General features: G+C 43.1%; 1 protein-coding gene across 2 annotated transcripts in view; it reads left to right on the top strand.

Annotated features, from left to right (window-relative positions):
• GXYLT2 (glucoside xylosyltransferase 2) overlaps positions 1–22,472 on the top strand; it is a 34,087-nt gene extending 11,615 nt beyond the window's left edge. The window contains exons 2-7 of one of the 2 annotated variants that reach the window (XM_081902878.1): positions 5,716–5,908; positions 6,236–6,367; positions 11,799–12,050; positions 13,976–14,099; positions 14,908–15,080; positions 16,702–22,472. In XM_081902878.1, coding sequence (XP_081759004.1) covers positions 5,716–5,908; positions 6,236–6,367; positions 11,799–12,050; positions 13,976–14,099; positions 14,908–15,080; positions 16,702–16,884 — 1,057 coding nt within the window. In that variant the 3' untranslated portion in view covers positions 16,885–22,472. The remainder of the gene's footprint in view (positions 1–5,715; positions 5,909–6,235; positions 6,368–11,798; positions 12,051–13,975; positions 14,100–14,907; positions 15,081–16,701) is intronic. The other variant, XM_081902879.1, reaches the window with a different exon arrangement.
• The last annotated feature ends 576 nt before the right edge of the window (positions 22,473–23,048 follow it).

Raw genomic sequence — 23,048 nt, 5'->3', positions numbered from 1 at the left:
TGTCCCAAAACAGCTGGAGGGCCAGGTTTGGCCACCACTGTGTTAGAAGCACTGCTAGTCTGTAGCAAGTGCATGTTAAATTTCAAAGTTGTTACTGTGTTTTGTAGTTGCTGAGGGGAGCCCTTAGTATTTTTGTGTGTGTGTTCTGGTTTGGTGAAGCGGTTTAGTTTTGTTTCTTATGAGATATGCAGAGCGGCATTGGCTGCTTTGTGCTACATCTTTCGTGGACGGCAGAGTTGGGAGCTGTGGCTATTTGTTGTGGTATTTTGTAACTGCTGCATTTCGGCTTCATATAGCTAGCCAAACAGATAGGCTTCCGATCGATGTATCGTCACGTGTGGTGGGAACTGATTTCACAGTGTCTTTGAAAGTCAGCAAATGCGTTTTACCTGCTGGTACAAAAGACGGCGATTACTCACCCCCTGGTTAAGTTCATTTTCAGTTGTTCTCAGTTTTGCCACACCTCAGTCAAGCTAGCTATACCAGAAACCATGTTTGGGAAGGGGGCATAACTTAAACCCATAACAGTTCTTAGAACCTACTTTTAGCAACCTTTTCTGATCTTCCCTGGCTTAGCACCAAAGCTTGCCTTGCAAAAATAAATGAGGCGGTGGAGAGCTTGCGCGCTGCCCTGTGAAGTCCTCTGAGGGTGAATTCCAGGGAATCCCCTTCCAGCCCACTCAGCCCTGACACAAGAAACATGGAGTGCCAAGAAAGGCGGCTTTGTTGAGGCTGACAAAGGCAGCTTTGTGGGTGGAACAGCTTTGTCTTTATCTTCTCTCTCCCATTATCTCTCCAGATCATCCTCTCTCTGCCCCTGTCCGCCACCCTCTGGTTTTTCTCTCCAGCACTCCCAGTATCTGTACCCTCCCTCTGTTACAAGTCAGTTCCTTACAGCTTCTCTCCCATCCATCCCACTTCCCTTTATCCTTTACAACTCATCTTCTTCCTGTTTTAGGAGAAATGGCAAGCCTGGTGGAGTGTTGGTTGCTTTGTGCTTCACGGAAAGCTGCGCTGTTTGTAGCTGTGTGGGCATTTGTCGGGTTTCACTTTATGCAGTATTCCTTGTATTCTGTAATTTCTGCCTTTCGGTGCAATTGACTTTTCCTTGCTAGAATCAAAGAATCATAGAGTCATGGAATTGTAGAGATGGAAGGGACCTCAAGGGTCAAATAGTCCAGTCCCCAGCATCGCAGGAATCTCAGCTAAAGCATTCATGACATATGGCCATCCAACCTCTGCTTAAAAACCTCCAAGGAAGGAGAGTCCACAACCTCCCAAGGGAGTCCGTTCAACTGTCGAACAGCTCTTCCCATCATACAGTTCTTCCTAATGTTTACTTGGAATCTCCTTTCTTGTAACTTGAAGCCATTGGTTCGAGCTCTATCCTCCAGAACAGGAGAAAAGAAGTTTGTTCCCCCTTCTATGTGACAACCCTTGAGATATTTGAAGATGGCTGTTGTATCTCCTCTCTGTCTCCTTTTTTCCAGCCTAAACATACCCAATTCCCTCAACCGTTCCTCATAAGGCTTGGTTTCCAGACCCCTGATCATCTTGGATGCCCTGCTCTGCATAAAATCCAGCTTGCCAATATCCTCCTTAAATTGTGGTGCCCAGAATTGGACAGAGTATTCCAGGTGTGGTCCGACCAAAGCAAAATAGAGTGGTACTGTGCCTTTCTTTGATCTAGACACTAAACTTCAGTTGGTGCAGCCTAGAATAGCATTGGCTTTCCCCCCTGCTGCATCACACTGTGGACTCATGTTAATCTTGTGGTCCACCAGGCTTATCACCTGTTGACTCCTGAAGCGAGATCCTTTTCACATGTACAGTGGTACCTCGGGTTACATACGCTTCAGGTTACAGACTCCGCTAACCCAGAAATAGTGCTTCAGGTTAAGAACTTTGCTTCAGGATGAGAACAGAAATCGCACGATGGCAGCACAGCAGCAGCAGGAGGCCCCATTAGCTAAAGTGGTGCTTCAGGTTAAGAACAGTTTAAGGTTAAGAATGGACCTCCGGAACGAATTAAGTACGTAACCAGAGGCACCACTGTACTGCTAGTAAGAGTCCCGCTGCTTTCTCCATTAGTTGTTTAAAAGGAAGCAAAGCTCTACAACTTCCAGCCCTGGCAAGCCTTCAGGGCTGAAGTTGGCTCCAATGCCAGCTCTGTGGCACCAGACCCAAAGAACCTGTGGTCAGGAAGACAAGAAACCCCCTTTCCACCTTCTAGTACTTCAGGAGCAGAAGGAAGCACATTTCCATTCTGGGAAATGGGGTAGTTTCTCTGTGATGCACATAATTATTTTATTCCAGACTGGACCAAACTAAACACTATGTTAAGCCCCTTAAAAAAAAAAAAAAGCAAATAGCATCAGTGGGCGTGGGAGTGCAGGTAATTTTCAGAATCACAGCAGGTGGAAAGGGGATAGTTATTATTTATTACATTTTATTACCAACCTTATACTCTAAGGTCCTAGAGTTACAACAATTAAAACACAGCAGTACACAAAAATGTTTTAAGGTAACTTAAAATTACAGAAAAAAGGTGTGTCCTAAAAATTAATGTAAATGATTTAAACCTTTCTTCCCTGATGCAGCCTATTGAGATCAGTGTGGGTTTTTCTTTCCCAGGGCTCAAAACAAAAAGTAGTACTGTATTTTCCAGGAGTTCATTGTGCTGGGATGCCTCCTTTGATTATTCAAGGCTATGCATAGCGTTAGTGTCCGTGCTTAAGGGCTGCATTGGTGGCATGAAAACACTCTTAGCATCGTAACATCAAGGTAATGAACAGCTGGGGTTTTCTACCTGCTTCGATTGTGGCACGCAGGGGCGAGCTATATCAAAGCTTTCATTTTCTGTGTACAGCTTGATTTAATGATGCAATTAAGAGTAAGCATAGGAGAAGTAGGCAAAAAGCAGTGCCATAAGAAAGGGGAAGGAGCACAATCCATGCAAGCAGCCAATTATGCACTTTAATAATTCAGCGGGTTTTGCACTAATTGGCTGGAAAGTAAATACTATTTGCATAAGTGTAGTGTGCCATTATTTATCCACTGCAAGAAATTGAGCTTTAATTAACACAAAAGCCCATGGACTTTTCAGCAATTAATGAAATATATTGCGTTCTTGAACCAGTCAGGTACCAAACGCTTGTGTCCCTTAAGGCGCGAGAAGATTTATGTTGCAATACAGAGCAGCAGCTATTGCATGCAGACTTCATTTTAGTTTCGTTGGGGGTGGGTGGGAGAAGGGGGGGGATCCATTCCGCTTACAAATGAAGTACCCTAGTTGCTGGACTGTTTATATCCTTGCACCAAGGGAGCCATGATTCTGTGTTGAGAATAAATTGTGCAGATGGATGACGTTGTTTTGCATAACATAGTTCCAAAGAGCATGATCGCTCTTTGCATTTCCATGTAATTTTGAATTTTGGAGAAAATGGTGGTGTGGAGCAGGAGGAAGCCTTTGTAAGTAGCACAGAGGTAACAGAGAGGATATGAGGGAGGAGGGAAGTGTGATAGAAAGCGATGGAAGAAGTAGCTACGCTGGGCATATTAGAAACCTTTCTTCTGAACACTGAGGCCTTCGGTTTACATTCACTTTGTTTTAGGGATAGTTTCTTAAGAGTTCCCACATTCTCTTTTTGCACAATGCATCTGTTCTTTCTTCCCCTCTTGCCCACTTACAGGTTGCCTCCATTACAGGGATGGTTTTATCTCAGCTGCTCAGTCATTTGTCATATCTTGTTATTGATGAGTAAACGATGGGTAGCTAATTTGTGGAGCGAACAAGTAGTAATTTTGAGAGCTGAGTTGTTGGCAGAGTGAGGATTGGAGTGAACAAATGACTACTCTTGAGGCATAGGGAATCAAATAAGTAGGATGCAAGTCAGAAAGTTCCAGTGGGGGTAAGCATGAACCAATGGTACCAAATAGTATGGGAAACAGTCATATTAGAAAAACTAACCAATAAACTGAAACTGACACAGGGTCAAATGGAAGAAGACACCTTCACCCCGGTATGGCTCCTTTTTATCACGTACACAGCCCAACAAGACAAGAATCCACCAGCAGCATACAAATCAATATGGCTAAACTGATTCAAAAACACCCACCCACCCCGCTCACACATGAAAACAGAGTACACCACAGCCAATCACAAACAAACAACCACACCCTAGGCCAGGGGTCAGCTGTCTTTTTCAGCGGGGGGGGGGGTCCACTGTCCCTCAGACCTTGTGGGGGGCCATACAGTATGGGGGGGGAATGCAAGAGCACCATGAGCCCCGGTGGCTGATTACCTGTGTCTTGCAAGCGGCAGGGGCTGGCGGCAGCGAAGGGATGATGAGCGGTGCGAAAGGGCTGGCTCTGGAGAGGGGCTGCTTAAAATTGCACTCAGCCAACGGCAGCTCAACAAAGCCCAGCCCCCTTCCTCCTCTAGGCAGGGCAGGGAGAAACCAGGAGGAGGGAGGGAGGAGGCGCAGGCGCCGCCGTGTGAGGGAGAGGGAAAGAATGTGTGCGCTGGAGATTCACACGGCAATTCCCAGACCGTCCGTAGGCCAGATCCAGAAGGTAATTGGGCCTGATCTGGCCCGCTGGCCTTAGTTTGCCAACCCATGCCCTAGGCCAACTCCAGCCTCTCTCCCCACCAAAGGAACATTGCCACCTGACCCCACCCCCACCCACCATGGACCCCTCCACCTCTTCCCCCCCTTTTCTTACTAATGTAACACTAATGTCTCAACAAATGAAACTGATCTGTAGAAAGTTACAGATAGGTAGCCGTGTTGGTCTGCCATAGTCAAAACAAAAAAAATTCCTTCCAGTAGCACCTTAAAGACCAACTAAGTTAGTTCTTGGTATGAGCTTTCGTGTGCATGCACACGAAAGCTCATACCAAGAACTAACTTAGTTGGTCTTTAAGGTGCTACTGGAAGGAATTTTTTTTGTTTTGATCTGTAGAAAATGTAACTTGAAAAAAGGCATTGCACACACTTTTGTAAACCAAGAAATCTTTAATAAAAAGATACATTTTTTTTAAAAAAAGAAAGGTTCCAGTGTTTTTGTGTTACGTCCTCCTCCTCTCATGGTTGCAGGAGTCACTCAGCAAAGAGCTCTGCAAGTTCACTTCAAAATCTCCTGGAAATTTGTGCCTGCATGTTTGCAAGCGTATCTCTGCAATCAGAAAGGGCTGCTGACCAGATGTGAGAGTCCATTCGGCATTTGGCACCGGCGACGCTTCCTGTAACATTTGAAGCCACCCAGACTCTTACTTGACAGCCAGAGTTACATTTCTGAATTTGCTATTTGAACCTGAAACTAAAACCAAGCTGTACATAAGGAAACACTTGTGATTGTGGAAGATAATAAAGGAAAGATTTTAGCACCTTAAAACTGATTAGGTCACATGATTAAAATTACCCTGGCATGCTCTTCGAATCCAGTCTAAGATCACAGCTCCCTCGGAAAGTGGTGGACGCTCGTTCCTTGGAAGTTTTTAAGCAGAGGTTGGATGGCCCTCTGTCATGGATACTTCAGTTGAGATTCCTGCCTTGCAGGCGTTGAAATGGATGACCCTCTGGGTCCCTTCCAACTCTACAGTTCTCTGGTTCTTTTTATATTTGCAGTATTGTGCTTATTTAATGTAAAACCTCCAAAGATGATTATTTTTGTCTCACTCAAGTGCATTTTTTAAAATGTATATATTTTTAGGAGACCAAAGGACCAGAAGCATTCTGCAGCCCCGCTCTCATCTCCGCAGTGGATGCATCTTGCGGTTGTAGCATGTGGCGACCGGCTGGAAGAAACTCTGGTCATGCTGAAATCAGCAGTTCTCTTTAGCTACAGGAAACTCAAATTTCACATCTTTGCTGAGGATTCCCTGAAACCTGAATTTGAGAGGAAAGTGAGTCCCCTGCGCTATTTTCTTTCTTTCTTTCTTTCTTTCTTTCTTTCTTTCTTTCTTTCTTTCTTTCTTTCTTTCTTTCTTTTTAAAGAAACACCAACCAAATCTAGATCTTTGATTATAAGCTTGCAGATTCACTTGGAAATGCTCTGACAGCCACAAGTTAATGAGCGGATAAACTCTTTTCTAGTAGTAAGCCCTCAATAAAGCTCTGCCTGAGTAAGAGCTTTGTTTTAATTTGTTTGACTTTGTAGAGCAATAGCATTTCCCACAAAACAGCCTCTCAGGAATTCTAATCCCCCTCACTTTCCTCCTTGTGCTTTTCAGCTACAGGAATGGCCCCCTTCGTACACAAAGAAGTTTGAATATAATGTCTACCCAATCGCCTTTTCAGTGGGAAATGCTCAGGAATGGAAAAAATTATTCAAGCCATGCGCAGCCCAGCGGCTCTTTCTCCCGGTAAGGCACTTGGGCGAAGGCCACAACTCTAGCCCCACTTACCTAGGAGTAAGCCACATCAAAGTCAGTGGGACATTCTTCTGAGTAGATGTGCTGAGGACTGCAGCCTGAGGTAGCTGAACCCAAGAAACTGCATTGGCCTTAGAAATGTTGAGACCTCCCTCGCGCACAAATTGAAACGGTCCGTTCGCTTGTGGACCTGTCAGACAGCTCCTCCTCTTCCACCATCTTTCCAAAAGCCCAGCAAGGTGCCAGTCTCAGTGATGTTTTGTTTCGTTTTATGTTGGGGAGCACTTAAAAAGCCCGCCTTCTTAAGGCCCTAGCAGGTGAGGGTTTTGCTCCACAGGAGGACAAACCCCCTGCTGCGAGTGACAGGTGCTTCCTTCCCAGTTAATGCTTATTTGTGTTCAGTGTTCAGGTTTTTAACATCATGGCCCTAACACTCACCTGCTATTTACTGGTGCATGCAGAGAAGCAGACAGCGGGCAAGATTGAGGTGCTTTCATCTGTAGCAGGGCTGGGTCGCAGAGGCTGACAAGCAAGTAGCCAAAAGACCACCTCCTTCCCATAAAACCCCCTTGGGCGCTAAGGTCGACAGAAGGGAGCACTCTTGGTTCCATTCACCCTCAGAAGCACCTCCTTACCCTAGCATTTGACACACAAGAAGTATACGCATCTTACACTTGCAAGGGTTCCATATATGTGCAAACTCAAAAAAACTCAGTGGGATTCTGGAGCTGGTGTCAGGTCCCCGGGGATGCTCTTGCAAGATCTTACAGGACCATCTGAGATCTCGTGGGAACATCCCAGACTTGGCATGTTGAGAGGGCCTTGTTTCCCAAGCAAGGTGGACAGTTTAAAAGCTCCTTTTTTCATGCTGAGTTTTTCTGCAGCAAAAGGAGCTTTTAATCTCTCCGCCTTGCTTGCATTTAATTTGCAGTTTTTTTCAGTCAGCGCCCCTCAACCGCTGTTGAAATCGCGCGAGTTAAATGTGCATAAGGCATGATCGCACTGTATTTTCGGGAGCCACCCTGTGTTTTTTGTGTGTGATTGAATTTTTAATTGCAAGTTTCGAAACTGCATTATAAATTGTGGAAACCTGCCCTGGTCCCTTAGGGCGAAATAGTTGTAACAATAGCTAGTCTGTAACAGTGCTCGTCTGATGTAAAGATCTGGGACCACACATCACAGGAACCGGAGCCAAGACTTAAGGCTAAGTGGCAGGGCCTAGGCCAGAGAGCACGTAACCCAGGCTGTTCTTTCCTCCAGCACTGATCTAAAACCTACTGTGATCTGAAACACTCTGTTGTTGAACAGAGCGCTGCCGTGCTTCTGAGGCCTTGCACTCCAGCAAGATTGGCATGACCCCTGCTGTCTCTGGGATTGATGTGCGGCGAATATTTGACACCTAGAAAAATGTTGTACGGTGTGCTTGGAGTATGTATTTGGAAGCTTCCAGTTGGAGCAGAGGTTTCTGTCTTTCCTCTCTTTAATCCAGCTGAGATGGCTTCTTAGCCCCATGTGTACACATCAAGGCAAAAGAAAGATGAGTAAAGGCGAAACAGCAGTCTTTTAATCTGGCCAGTTCTGTTGCTGCTTGCTACACTTACGTGGACTTGCCTTGCCCAGCTTTGGTCTTCTGCGGGCCTTCTTTTAAAAAACGGGGGGTGGGGATGGAAAACAGATGCTCCACCACTGAGCTACAGCTCTTCCCCACAACCTTAAGTTTAACCTAAAACTATTGGGTAAAGGTGCCGACTCTGGGGTTGTGACGCTCATCTCGCTTTATTGGCCGAGGGAGCCGGCATACAGCTTCCGGGTCATGTGGCCAGCATGACTAAGCCGCATCTGGCGAACCAGAGCAGCGCACGGAAACGCCGTTTACCTTCCCGCCAGAGCGGTACCTATTTATCTACTTGCACTTTGATGTGCTTTCGAACTGCTAGGTTGGCAGCAGCAGGGACCAAGCAATGAGAACTCACCCTGTCACGGGGATTTGAACCGCCAACCTTCTGATTGGCAAATCCTAGGCTCTGTGGTTTAACCCACAGCGCCACCCGTGTCCCTTTTAAAAACTATTGTGACAAACCTGCAAATTTTGTACCTTGCTAGCAGGCAGATGCTCCAGCTTCTCATTAGGCATAGCAAGCACGCAGCAGCAGCAGCAGTTTTACATGTGATGCCTGCCCAAGCATACAGAGAACATCATGAAGTTATTAACTAACTTCCTCACTGCAAAACCTGGAACTGGAGCCTTATCAACAAACACCACCTGGGATGAGTTGTAGACAGCGCCGGTCGTTCCCAGGATGTATCTCAAGAGAACAAGCTGGCTCATATGTACTATAGAGAGTGAAAAGGTCCCAGAACGTTGGCATTCTGCAACCAGAGATGTTTTCTTCGAAGAACCGCGGCATCAAATTACAGCTTCAGCCCATGTCCTTGCTTTTTGCTGCTTGTTTCAAGGAACGGTTCCTTAGTTTTGAAATAATAGTGTTAGTTGCCAGTCAATAAAAAGCACAGTTTGTTTCTCTCCCCTCCTCCATCCCTCCAGTATACTGTAATAAGTACTATGTGTTTTCTGACAGACATAATATGTTATTTTCTCACAACATAGCCCTTATTTTGGAGCTGTTTGAGTGGCAACCCTATCACCAGCCCATAGCTATCATATGTAAAGATGGGAGTGAATTTTGGTCATGCCTGCCTTTTAAGCAACAAATAGTTCTCTTTCATAGATTGGTTGCCAGTTCGTGGAGTTAAAAGGGGGGGGGTCCTCTGCTTATAGCAGCTTTGTGACAGGGGAAATAAGCTATCTTCTGTCCCTGCAGCACTGCAACAACTACTGACCCTCTCCCGTCATAAATCGGCTAAAGGCATATAAGAGCTTACCTTCCGACCAGGAGCCAGGAACCTGTGTCATGGGATTGTTTAAATTTTAGCAAAACCTAATGATCTCAGAGTTCTTAGCTCTTGCTTGGCCAAATGTTTGATTAACTGGATCTCATCCAAGGAAGAGTTTGGCCATTCTAGGAGGGGTTTGCCTTAATAAACCCATGCTCAAACACCTGTCCCTAAATTGCCTAGCCTTAAAGTTCATCCAACGATATTTGACTAGTCTCAAATGTTGGTGCGTTTAAAACGGGGTGGGGAATGGTGATACTGGAGAGGCCACGATAAATGGCAGTCGTGACTTTGCTAGAAGTTTTCTAGATTCTGCTGCAGCAATATGTATGTGTTGGAGAGACTGGGAAAGAATCTGTGCAGAATAATGAGGGTGTGGGGAAAGCTGTGAAAGAAGTGCAATTTGTGTTCAGAATTGTGCCGCAGAAGTGACACCATGGTCATAAGTGGAGTAAAGCACATTGCCTTAATTGCAGCTTTTCTGTAGAAGTGTCTCCTGTATAGAACACTAACTTACTCTACCAGTTGTGGAGCACATGCTGCAGATCGAAAACAAAGCCAAAGATAAAGCAAAGTTTTTTTAAAAAACCAAAAATGCCTCTCCATATCCATTAAATAGGCTGGAATATTTTCTCCAGAATAGGTTGCCTAAATTATTTATTGATGCATTCCAATAGTCTGTATCAGGGATGTCCAACCAGTAGATTGTGATCTACCGGTAGATCCCTGGCTGATCCTGGTAGATCGCTGGATCCTTATTGTGTACAAAAAGTTATGGAGAAAAGCTTAAAAACTCTGTGCAGTCTCCCCCCCAAAAAAACTCAACAACCCTGGGCAATCCACCTACCCTACGCACACTCCTCCTCCCTCCAATGACAATTGATAGGTCACTGCCAGTTTTTTATACTGGGAGTAGATTGCAGTTTCTTGGGAGTTGGACATGCCTGGTCTGTATCTTCCAATAAAACAGATATTAATTTTATTTAAGAGCCAAAGTACCGATTACTTTTTTTTGTTTATTCCAAGCCCCGCCCCCACTTTCATGCTTGGAAGCTTTGGGCAAGAATATCTTGAGCACCTAATTGCAGAAGTGGAAAATGCTCTTATTAAATTTGAAATTCAAATACTGAGACCTCAAGGGTAATCTAATGACAATCAAGGCTTTTCCTCTGCTGAATATGTCCCACGAGTGTCTTTTTAGCAAAGTAAATGTGGCCACACACTTTGAGGCATGCTATTTTTATGCCAATTTAAAAGCGCACGGGTTTGTTATTCTCTTCTTCCAAGGTGATATACATGGTACATCCACTCTCCCCATTGCAGGTCTGGGGAAGAGTGGGAGACTTCCTCAATACCACCATGTGCACTGCATATAGGGGGAATTTCAACCACGGTTTCTTCCCACACCTGAGCCATTCTGCTGGCCATCGAATAAGAGAGTTTTGTGGGAAAGAAGGCAAACAAAGGGAGGGGTTTTCTGCATCATTAGGAGAGAAGGAAAGTAAAATGGGAAAGGAACGCTCCGCTGCTTTTGAAGAAATATTGAAACCTCCCCACACAAGTGTGTGTTTTTTTAATAATTCAATTACTGAAATTATGAATGGATACGTACAGAGCCAAGCGTCCACAAGAGGGCACACTGTGAACAAGAATAAACAGCCTGATTGTTATTATCCCTTTCGAGATATCCAGGTAACTCGTGCATCAATCTTATCTCTCATTTGCAGCACTTCAAAAGTTACTTTGAAAAGCCACTGCCAGTCAGAGTAGACAGACCAGGGTTCTGAATATGTTCAAATAATTATCTTTTTTTTTTTTTTGCTAGTTCTACATTCACACCACACAGTGGATTCTGGCCGTTTAGCAAGGTTCTTCTTTGGAGTAATTCATGTGATCAGGCAAGCGGTGGCAATTATCAGAAGGCAGCCTGAAAATATGAAAATCTTTATCACAAATGTGCCTCTCCACAGGGTGGTCTTTCCCTTGCCTGAAATGAGGACCACCATTTAAAAACCCACTGTGCAGCCAAGCTGTTACCTGGTTATATGAGTTGGCCCCATTGTCTGTCAGTACAAACTGAAACTAGTCTTGTCCTTTTAGCAAATTTTTAAAAACATGTTTTGTTGTTTATATTGATTTTGTTGCTATGAAGCTTCATGATGTGAGATGTACTTTTATTATTTCTTGTTAGTTATTTTTTAAACCAAACTATAAGAAATGCTTCAAATGAAAATCAAGAAACGTTCCCTGTGGCAAACCCCTCATTCCACCATCTTCTCATGCTCCCTAATTCTCTTGAGCGCCAAAACATAGTAGTTGGCTCACCTCATCCAGTTGACCCTGAGGAGCTTATTTATATTGAATGTCTCTATACCGAGCAGGAATTTGGATCAAAATGGTATGTTCTTTTGTGTCTTGCATGTATACACAGAGTGAATGAGTTCTTGGCCTGTAATCTGTCTTCTGGCCTTCCTGACTTTGATGCCTGTTTGTTTTTCCCTACACCCATTACCTTCCAACCCCAAAGACGATTTTAAAAGACGTAGATTCCCTTTTGTATGTGGACACAGATGTCCTATTTTTGCGACCCATTGATGACATCTGGGGCTTCCTGAGAGCATTCAATTCCACGCAGCTGGCCGCCATGGCTCCAGAACACGAAATACCAAAGATTGGCTGGTACAGTCGGTTTGCTCGCCACCCATATTACGGAGTGACTGGGGTAAATTCTGGAGTCATGCTGATGAATTTAACCCGTATTAGGAATGCCCAATTCAAGGTAAGAATGGCTTTTGATTTGTTTGTTTTGTTTCAGAAACACTTCTCTCCCACGTCAACTGGGGATTGTGTTATGTACTGAAGTTCTCACCCTGGGCCAGCAGGGGGATACTGTAGATAGTTATGCAAATAAGGGATCAAAAGTGATGTTCAGTGATTGGATAGTTTTAGAAAATTGTTACTGTTACGTTGTACTGGAGCTCTATATAAGCAGGCTGACTGAACCCTTCAGTTCAGTTCTGTTCTGGCCTGTGAATAAACAAGAGCTGTTTGGAGAATCACTGTTTCGTCTGATATGTTCACCCACTACTTAACAGATTGGTTTCCACTCCTGTGTGTATAAAACTTTCTCACGGTTTTATACAAATGATTTCCCACTGATTGAAAAACCGGCTTGGACTGTTGTTTTCCGAGGAATGTGCTTTGACTGACAGAATCAGTCCACTGGCTTCTCCACTTGGCCCAGAGTAGCATACCCAAATGATAGTTAACTTGAGAGGCTTGTCACTGTAGGTCTTCAAATGCTGTCACACTGAGGACATCACTGGTGCGTCTTTGTCACTACTGCTGGTGCATTTCACACCTTGCCCGCTGGATTAAGAATGGGCACTATCCAATTAAATTGTTGCATGCGTGGTGATTTCTGAGCGTGCCACCGAACTTCCCCTCCCTCTGCTCCCTTCTGCACCTCACCCTCCAAATCTAATCTAGGGTTCCCCAAACCTCTGGGGCAGCTTGGGGCACGGTGCAATGGGAGAGGGAGGAAGTCACGGTCTTTGAAGTCGTTCCATGTGTGCAATGACTTAGTTGCATACAACTCTGCATATTCTTCAGGCAATGTTCCTACCATCATCTCAGAGGACTTCACGTTTCATCCATGGATGCAAACCGTCCCCCAAAAGATTTCAGAACCCTCAGATGTGATCTTAGTACTGGGGATCATAGGAACCTGCCTTATACCAGGTCAAGCTGTTTGTCCATCAGGATCAACCAGGGAACATACTCCTTTGGAAAAGTGGTGGACTCTTCTTCCTTGGAGATTTTAAAGCAGAGGTTGGGTAGCCATCTGTCATAGCAGCTTTAGCTGAGATTCCTGCATTTTAGGGAGGCTTTTAATGTTTTATTTATTGTGGTATTTTAATATTTTGATGGAAGCCGCCCAGAGTGGCTGGGTAAGCCCAGCCAGATGGGCGGGGTATAAATAAATAAATTATTCTTATTTTTATTATTGACTAGATGACCCTCCCAACTTAACACTTCTAAATCCAGTATTTGCTCAGACTGGCAGTGACCTTTCATAACACCCCCTATTCAGTTCTTTCAACTGGAGATGCGAGATTAAATCTAGCCCTTCATGAAAAGTACATGTTTTGCCACTGAGCTATGGCATCTTCCTGTAAAATGATTAAAGCTACAGTAAAATAGCAGAACTGCTCTGGAGGCTTTTTCCAGGACCCAGTAGAGCCTCTCTGGCTTTGAGCCAACTTTCTTCTCTATGAAATGGTAAATGCAAATGTTGACATAATAAGAGTGAGCAAGTGTATTGTGTTCAAGCTCTGTTGCTTCATGTTTTCTTTAATTGCATGCATGCAAATCATGATACCACTTGGGGCACAGAAAAAGAAGGTTCGAATCCACGCTTCTGAGCGCTTTTGGATTTGATGGCTTTTCAGGGTCAGCCAAATGAATGGTCAGTTGAGGATATGGAATCACATTATCTGAAGGGAGAGCTTGCATGCTGGCATTCTACACGGTTCCCCTTCGCTGGCTCCCTGTTCCAGCATGAAGGGCAATTCTTCCTTTCTGTGCTGTTTGGTTCCAGGAACAGTGAAAAAGGTTGCTGCTCAGCGCTGCTACGCCTTCCTCCTGCTGTGATTTCTGCTGGTTTCTACTTTTCTTTCTTTATCGTTTATTCCTGCCTTTCAGAACAGCATGATACCGACAGGCTTGACATGGGAGGAGATGTTGTACCCTTTATACCAAAAGTACAAAAACTACATAACATGGGGAGACCAGGACTTGCTCAACATCATTTTTTACTTTAATCCAGGTACACGGTGCACAGACTCTATATTATAGACATGTGTAGATTATTATTATTATTATTATTATTATTATTATTATTATTATTATTATTGTCTCGTTGGAATATGTGACAGGGTGGTGTGTATAGGCTCTGCCTCATTGGCCTGTGCTGCCAATCCTGTGGATGAGAACAGATTGTGATTGTTTTATTGATGGAACGTGATAGACAATCACTTGCATTAAATAATTAAATAAATTAATTAAGTAAATAAATAAACCCCCCTCACCCACTTCATGCATTCTCTGCATGGTAGCTATAACCATGCTGTGAGCTGTTGCATGACTCAAGCCCAAAGGCAAAATATTGCCATGGTACTATAGAGAAAGGAAGGGCCCTGGAATGACCATCTTGCTGTGTGAGTAGGGCCAGGAAGTGATCTAGCCCCTTTTTGGGGGGTCAGGTCAAAATTATTGAGCTTTTTTCAGGAAGGCCCATTTTTTAGGGGTTCAGGTCAAAGTTGTAGGGCTTTTTTAGGGGGGAGGAAAGCCCCATCTTTTGGGGGTGCAGGGCAAAAATGTTGAGCTTCTTTTAGGGGAGCCAAACTTCTTGAGCTGCTTTGAGGGGAGCCAGTGATCTACCAGAGACATCCAGTGATCACGACCTACCTGTTGGACGTGCCTGGAATAGCAGACAAATGATTCGTTTCCAGATTGTGTAGCTTTCCTTATTTCAGAATTTCTGGTAACATTTTGAAGGTTTTGTGTTTTTTGCCAATTTCTAGATGTTGATTAGTAATTGTTGTCATTCTCTCCCCCCCTTCTTTGCTTTCTAGAGTGTCTCTATCTGTTTCCTTGCCAATGGAACTATCGACCAGATCATTGCATGTATGGCAGTAACTGTAAAGGAGCAGAGGAAGAAGGCGTTTCTATTCTACATGGGAACAGAGGTGTCTACCACGATGACAAACAGCCTACTTTCAAAGCACTCTATGAAGTGATACGTGATGTAAGTGTTGCCCCGCCCAGGGAGACAGTCTCATGCCATGTTCTCACATGTGATACGGTGCATCTAGTTGTATTACCTTATGCCTTGCATTTCTGTTTTCCTGCAAAGAGCTCAAAGCAGCATAAATGGTTTCTTCCCCCACTATTTTAGCCTCACAGCACAACCCTGTGTGATGGGCCTGTTTTCACAGCAGGCAGTTTGTTGTGGAATAGCAACACACACACACACACACACACACACACACACACATATATATACACACACACACACACCGTATTTTTTGCTCTATAAGACTCACTTTTTCCCTCCTAAAAAGTAAGGGGAAATGTGTGTGCGTCTTATGGAGCGAATGCAGGCTACACAGCTATCCCAGAAGCCAGAACAGCAAGAGGGATTGCTGCTTTCACTGCGCAGCGATCCCTCTTGCTGTTCTGGCTTCTGAGATTCATTTTTCCCCCCCTTATTTTCCTCCTCCAAAAACTAGGTGCGTCTTGTGGTCCGGTGCGTCTTATAGAGCGAAAAATATGGTATATATGTACTTGGTTAAACATCATTAACAAAACATCTTCTTTGTGTTCCCCCCTGCTCAGGTTCTGTTCTCCACCTCACCCCCACCAGTAGTTCGAAAAACCCCTTATTTATCTAAGTGGAATAGTTGTGTAACTTCCCCAAATGTAGATCATGTTTCTGTTCCACCTAGGTTATGGCCTGTATAGATTGCTCATTCATTTTTTTCTAAATTTCCTTCTAGCCATTTCATTCACCATGCTCCACAATCTCCTCTCTAGGAACCAACTCTGTCGCTTTAACTCCTCACTTTCCAAACAAAATTGCCTTTATTGCCTTTTCTTTTCTACCCCCCATCCTCCCCAGTAAGAGAGGGGAATCGTGATCTGAAGCTCATTGAGTGGGAAACTGAGTATTTAAACCTATACACACAATGGAGCCAGTACAGATAGACCCATGTTCAGTAAGCCTCACCAGCCTCAACACACAGGCCTAGATCCAAAAAAGTCCAAACTCAGTTCAGAATCTGCAGTAGCTTGAAATGGCACCACACCAACTTAGACAGATTGTCCAAATTGTTGAGTACTGTGGTAGTAAAGTGGGAAGGATGAGAGCTATTGGTGACCTTTTTTGGGGGAGGGGAAGATGTTCAGGTTAAGATCTTTGTGACAGAGTGAAACACTCTCTCTCTCTCTCTCTGTGTGTGTGTGTGTGTGTGTGTGTCTGTATAAAATTCAATCTCTGGCATTTCACAATCCTGGGATAGGCTCTTCCCTAAGATTCTGTACACTATTGGTCAGAATTGATACAACTGATAAATAGACAGATAGTGCAATTTGGTTCAGAGTTTCATATATTTTGATCAAGAAGCTTTGTGGGGGGGGGAACCGTCTTTTGGAGCTGGTAACTGCACAGAATAGGGTTGCATGAGAGGAGAGCACAACAGCAGCATATAATATTATCAGCTTACCACTGCATTGTACCACAGCGTGTCTTGACAGTCAAACTCCCTGCCTCCGCGTTAAAATTTATAGGAAAAACTCAGCAAAGCAATGATTATCACTTGTCTGTCTTTTAATCCTTTTTCTTTAATTCTTTTTCTTTTGTTCTTTAGTTTCCCTTTGAAGACAATCTCTTCCAATCAATGTACTACCCTCTCCAGTCAAAATTCCTTGATACTGTACACACTTTATGTGGGCGAATTCCTCAGGTTTTTCTGAAACAAATCGAAAGAACCATGAAGAAAGTCTACGAAAGCCGGGTGATCGTTAACGTTGGAGCCAACTTCAGATTATAAGCGCAGCAATATATTTTGATACAGTTTTCATATTCTTATCCAGTCCTCCTAAGGGACATTAGGCTATTTTAGGCTGCAATCCTATACACATTTCCCTGGGAGCAAGTCCAACCTAACTCAGTGGGGCTTACTTCAGAGTAGGCATGTATAGGCCTGTGCTGTCAGACAGTTTGCAGCTTGAGCAAAAGTGCCAGTTGGGGTGTTAGTTTATTGGTTTGGTTTTAATGGTGTATACATACAGTTCACGAGGTTGATGATAATGAGAGTGGACATGGGTGAAAGTCTAGGAATTTCACTGGAAGATGTTGGGATTTTTCTGCAATTGATTGCTAAAGCATGGAGTCTGGGCATGTCCCATTTCAGAACATACAACTAAATTTTAATGTTTATGAGGTAAAAAAAATTAAATTTCAGCTGCCCAGGAAAATGAATGCCTTGAGGTAGGTAGAGACAGATATTGGGTGAACCCTGAATTTCTGTGAGAAGGTCACTTTCTTCCTCAAAGTCATTACTTTTACTTGAAAGAAATTCTGTTGACTATGTTTACAGGTATCACAAGTTTTACAGTGGCAGAGGAAGGAAATGCATTAACTTTTCCTAACATAATGAACTCGTTGCTCTTATCTCTTTACTTCCTAAGATGTGTGGGGAACCTTTGGCCCTGCAGATGTTGCTGAACCACAACTCCCATCATCCCTGACCATTGGCCATGTTTGCTGGGGCTGAAGGGAGTTTTGGTTCAGGAAGATCTGGAGAGCCAAAGGTTCCCCATGCTTGTCCTAGATCTTATCAGTATTTTGGGCCTTGATGCTTCCCTCACGAACATCTTTCCTCCATTGTGGTTACCAAAGCTAGTGTAGGAAGTACCCATGAAATGCAAAAGTTTGTTAAGTTAACAGAATAGCATGAGAGCCAGCTACAGGGAAGCAGTTTTGCGGCAACAACCATACCATAACAGCAATCACAACTGAGCATTAATTAGGATCAGTATGTAGGCTGCTTCCTTTGAGCTGAACATGAAACAGGGAAATTCATCCTGGTTATACGTTTACATTGCACTGTTATATTTGAGACAGAGCTATCTATCTTCTCTACAGCAACAGGGGAACTTGCTGCTGCAGAAGTGCACTTGGTAGATTGTAGTCACAAGCCACTTGGAACATCTTCTCTGCAAGCCTCAATGGGTGAATTGAAGATGCATAAAACCCTTGCTCAACTCCTGTCCATTTGAAATTCAGTGTGGCTGTATAAGGGGCAGTTTATGAACTGTACAAAAATTGGGTGGAGTGGGAGAGATGTTAGGTTAGTAACAGATCTTGAAACAGGCTGATGGTTTTGCCTTTTGGGTTTTTTAAAGTAAGCTGTAAGTAGATTTCATACTTGTCTAGGCCTGAGGACTTGGATCTGTTTTTCTGCTGCTAATAGCAAATGCCTACTAATTGCTATGGCACCAAGTTTAGAGAGGCCAAGACCACCTGCTTGTGGTTGCTTTTGCCATGCCCAAGACCCCACTCCCCCACAGACACATTGTCCTCAAAAGTATATTATGGGTACTGTATAAATATATAGTGTCTCATTGATTTTGAATACAAGCCTTCTGATTTAGCAGCCGTCTTCCATGCACAGAAAACTGTTAATGACTTCTGCTACACAAAATAAATAAGGAGCTGCTCCGCTGTTCTTTCTTGCACACAGGGGATCCTGTGTAGGAAGTTCCTGTGTGTGGGTAACAAATGAGAACAAATGGTAGAATAAAAAGGCAGTAGAATAGATTCATCTATACAAAGTGTTGTCCATGTGGAAGTTGCTGCAGTGGCACAGTGCAGTACAGCTAGTCAGTTGGCATTGCCGCCCTGCCTATGCACATCTCAAGGCTCATTCAGACTTGGAGAAGGTGAGCAAGCCATTTTCAGGGTCACATATATGCAGCCATTTTGTTTAAAGCATCACCGGCATTGGTAAGTCTCTGGCTCAACCACCTGCACTAGCCGATGCAAACTTCAATGGTGCAAAGAGGAGCATTTCTATGACTACAGCACCAACAGTGGTAAATGAATGAACAGTGTTGATAGTGCAGTATATGACACTGTTATAATAAGTAGCAGTGTTATTCCAGCACCATCTCTTATCATTTCATAGTATTTATTGCCTCCCGTGGGAGAAATAATAACTTACTTTCTCTCTCTGCCAGTGTTTACACCACTAATGAGAATAGCAGGCACTGTTGGTGCTATTTCCTTGCCACATGTAGGTAAGATTGTGTATAAAGGACCAAATGGGAAGTCTGATTAGCTAGTTGTTAAGGTGACATGGGACTCTTTAGTCATGACGCAACACAGAGTTAAGTGTTCCTACATTCATTAATCTCGATGGGCTTCAGCACGCTTATGTCTGTGACAGATTGTGCCTCACCTTCTTGGCAACAGGTGAATACAGCTGTACTTAGGAAGCAGAAGTGAAGGCTTGCAGTGCAATAACAGCCCCATTCCTGTGTGAAAACGCAGAATGCTGTCTTTGACAGAAATGGGATTGTACTGTTCCACCTGTAGAATTTGAAGAGCTGACAGAATGTCTGCTGTAATTCTCCCCTCAGCCACCCCCATGCATACTCTGTGCCTCCCCCAAACCTCCTGAAGGTTGAAGAGCCCTTCAGAACAGATTTGGGTAGACAATGTTCCATCACGCAATGAAAAATCCTTCCAGCGTTGGAACGTTCACCATAGCGCTACATGGAATACAACCTCAGGTTACTAAGCAGGTGTCTTTTAGAGATGTCCGATGTAGCGTATGGCTTCAGAACAAATTCTGATTATGTGCAGTTTCTTTGTGAAAAGGGTTCCTGTCACCCTACATATCTTTTAAGATTTCTGTGTGACACCTGAGAGCATGTTCATGTTTCAAGCTCTGAAAAGATCTTCAGTGTGTTCTGAAAATTCTAAACCCTACCATGTTTCAGGTAAAATGGTCTACAACACAGAGGGAGAAGTATAGTACAAGTAACTGCTACATACACAAACCTAGCATTTGATTCAGGCCAGTCTGATAAATGTGTGTGGTAATCTGATCTCGGACTCTGGAGAGGAGGACAGGTATGAAACTTCTGCTGAAATTCGGTAACGAATGCTGGTCATAGGCCTTCTGCTTTCAGAGTCAAACGTTTAAGTCCTTTTCGTGTATTCAAATATTGAGTTCCAATTTCATGATTATTGTAAAGTAAAAGGGTTAGGTTATGTAATGAAGGAAGCAAAGGGCTTGAGTTGGGTGTGGAACAGGGATGGGTGTGACCCTCTAGAAACCGTTGGACTACAACTCCCATTATCCTTGACCATTGATAATGCTGGCTGGGGCTGATTGGAGTTGGAGCCACCAATATCTGGCTGGCAACAAGTCCCCTGCCCCTGTTGCAGAAGAAAGCATTCTCACTCCTGGTGCATGATAGATTTTCAGAAGCTGCAATGTTGTTTTGTATTTTTTTGTTTGTTTGTTTTTTACAAGGAAGCATATTTTCTCCAATGTCTGCCTTTGGTATATGAAGGATTTGGTTTAACATTAAAAACCATGCTGCACAATATTAATGAAATTATGCAAAAGAAATTGTTTTCCATATGCATTTTATTTGGGTTGGGAGGGTGTAACTGCTAAAGTTCTTAAGGAGTTTTTTATATATATATTAAAAAAAACAATTATATAAATGCTTACTTTTTCGCATAGTAATTTATACTTTGCTGCAATTTATGGCACTATATCACATTTCCGTCTTTAACAATAGTTTGTTTTTGAAAGACTTTTATTAATATTATGCCATACTCATTGCTGATTTCTTTGAAAAGTGCTTCATTTATTATAAAATACTGGACATATACAGTTGTACCTTAGTTCTCGAACGGAAACCATTCCGGAAGCCCGTTTGACTTCCGAAAACGTTCAAAAACTAGGCATGGCGTCCGATTGGCTGTAGGAGCTTCCTGCACTCAATCGGAAGCTGCGTTGGGCGTTCAGCTACTGAAAAACGTTTGCAAACCGAAACACACACTTCTGGGTTTGCGGTGTTCGGGAGCCAAAATGTTCAGGTCACAAAGCGTTAGAGAACCAAGGTACAACTGTATAAACCTCTTCCTCATCCCCATGTAGTATTACTATATTCTGAACTGGAATAATATTGCCAGAAGAGTGTTTTCCACCTATTGTGATTTAGAAGGAGGAGGTATCATCAGAATGCTTACTAAACCAATCCAGAAAAGGTCACAGTTTTAAAATATTTGCAGCAAATGCATCCATCTATTCCAACCTTGTTCCGGATGGGCTTGTGACGAAGCGACAGTCTGATTGATTCACCACCTACCTACCCATGAGCCGTTCATGATATGATGAGCTCACTGTGCATTAAATGCAGTCAGTGAGTGAGCAGCAAAATGCTAAGTGCTCAGTGGTAAGCACATATTTTATGTGCAGAATATCTCACGATCAACTCCCCGCATCTTAAGTTAAAAGGATCACAGGTGACGCCTTTAAGAACTGTCAGTCAGAATAGGTGGCACGAGGCTAGACAGATCAATAGTCTTACTTTACACATTCACACTGCACACCTCCAGGTGCAAAAAAAGACAAACCAGCATGCTAGCATGTGGCGCAAACAATATAATCTAGTCTTGGACTCTTTTAATTTTACCGATGGAAATAATTAAACGTACAACCTTAAGCATCCTTATGTATGCAGATTTAATTCAGTTGGAGCCACTGTCCAGTCTTGGGCAGAGTTAGGCGTGGTTCTTGCTTTCAAGCTTAGATGCACCTAATTGTGCTGTCAAGCTGCAAATATGCTTATGATTTCAGCAACTGACCAAACCTTATCTCAAAGGGTTTGGCTATTCAAGGTCAAGAGATCCTGTCGAGGGCAAAAGAAGCTATTTAGCATTAAGCTAGTGCATAACTAGCTACCTTGATCTGGGTGGCATTCCTCCAGTTGCTTTAGTATACTCAGCTAGACTCTATGACCTCGCTGGATTCCAAACACCCAAGTACGAGTTGATGGAGGTTTGCCAAGCAAAAACTCCCGCCTTCCCATTTTCCCTGGTGTAAAACACAACACCTTAATAACTGTGCTGCCTCAACACTTGACATAAAAATAACCCCTACTGTCCATAGGACTTTTGAGTAATATGCTTAGGAATTGGGAAGTCCAGTCATGAAGTCTAGCATAAACTTTGTAAGCACAAATTATTTGAAATAATTTACTCAAGAATAGTAGTTGAGCAGAACTGAAATATTCAAGGTGTTTTTAAAAAAAATTCTGCCAAGGTTGATCAATCCAATAGAACCCTGGTCTTATGTAGCAATATGATTGCATGTGGAAAAACGATACAGATTTCAGTGGAAAGCAAAAAATGCTAATTGCTTTGTGTATGTATAGTTGCATAAGGTATGTCTATAAGGAATTGCAATCAGTGTCATGCTACTTAAGTGTCTTGTATATTTGTATTTGACAAGTGCACCAAATTTTTATAGCTCCTAAGGAGATGATTACAGTGCATTTCTAAGTCATATGCAATTTTAGGCTTACCGTGTAATTAAATGAACTTTTGAGCAAACCTCATATTTGAATAGCCTCTTTTTTTCCCTAGGAAAGAAAATTAAGTCTTCCAATAACCATTGCCTATGTGTATGCAAACATAAAATTTTCCTATCCAGATACTCCCTTTTAAAATGGGACCTAATTCTTGATTTTAGTCGTTACCTGAAATATAAGACATGAAAGTGTTTTGTTGTTTTGTTTTTGAATATGCTTTTTATTAAGTTTTCATTTTAGATACACCAACACCAACAAACAAATTTATCAAATCCTTTTACATCTATTTTACTTTATGCTCCATAGAGCCATTGACTTTCCTCCTTCCCTTCCACCGGTTTTCTTATCCCAATCTTTAATTCACAGTTTCATTAGTAAAAGACTAAACCATGACATAGGATTTATTTCAGTCCTGCTAATAAGACATGAAAGTGTTAATAGTGTAAGCAATCTGTGCAGTAGAACATACAGTGAAAGGTTCTTTACATGTAGGCTACTAGAGAGTGTAAACAAACGAGTCATAAGAAAGGGCAGAAGAACAGAATGTACAAGCAGAATGCGTGATGCATTCACAATATAAAGCCTTGCATGTATTTCA

The sequence above is a fragment of the Podarcis melisellensis genome (genome assembly GCF_964234715.1).
Source record: "Podarcis melisellensis genome assembly, chromosome: 2".
NCBI classification, from domain to species: Eukaryota; Metazoa; Chordata; class Lepidosauria; order Squamata; family Lacertidae; genus Podarcis; species Podarcis melisellensis.
This window is presented reverse-complemented; position numbering and strand designations above follow the sequence as displayed.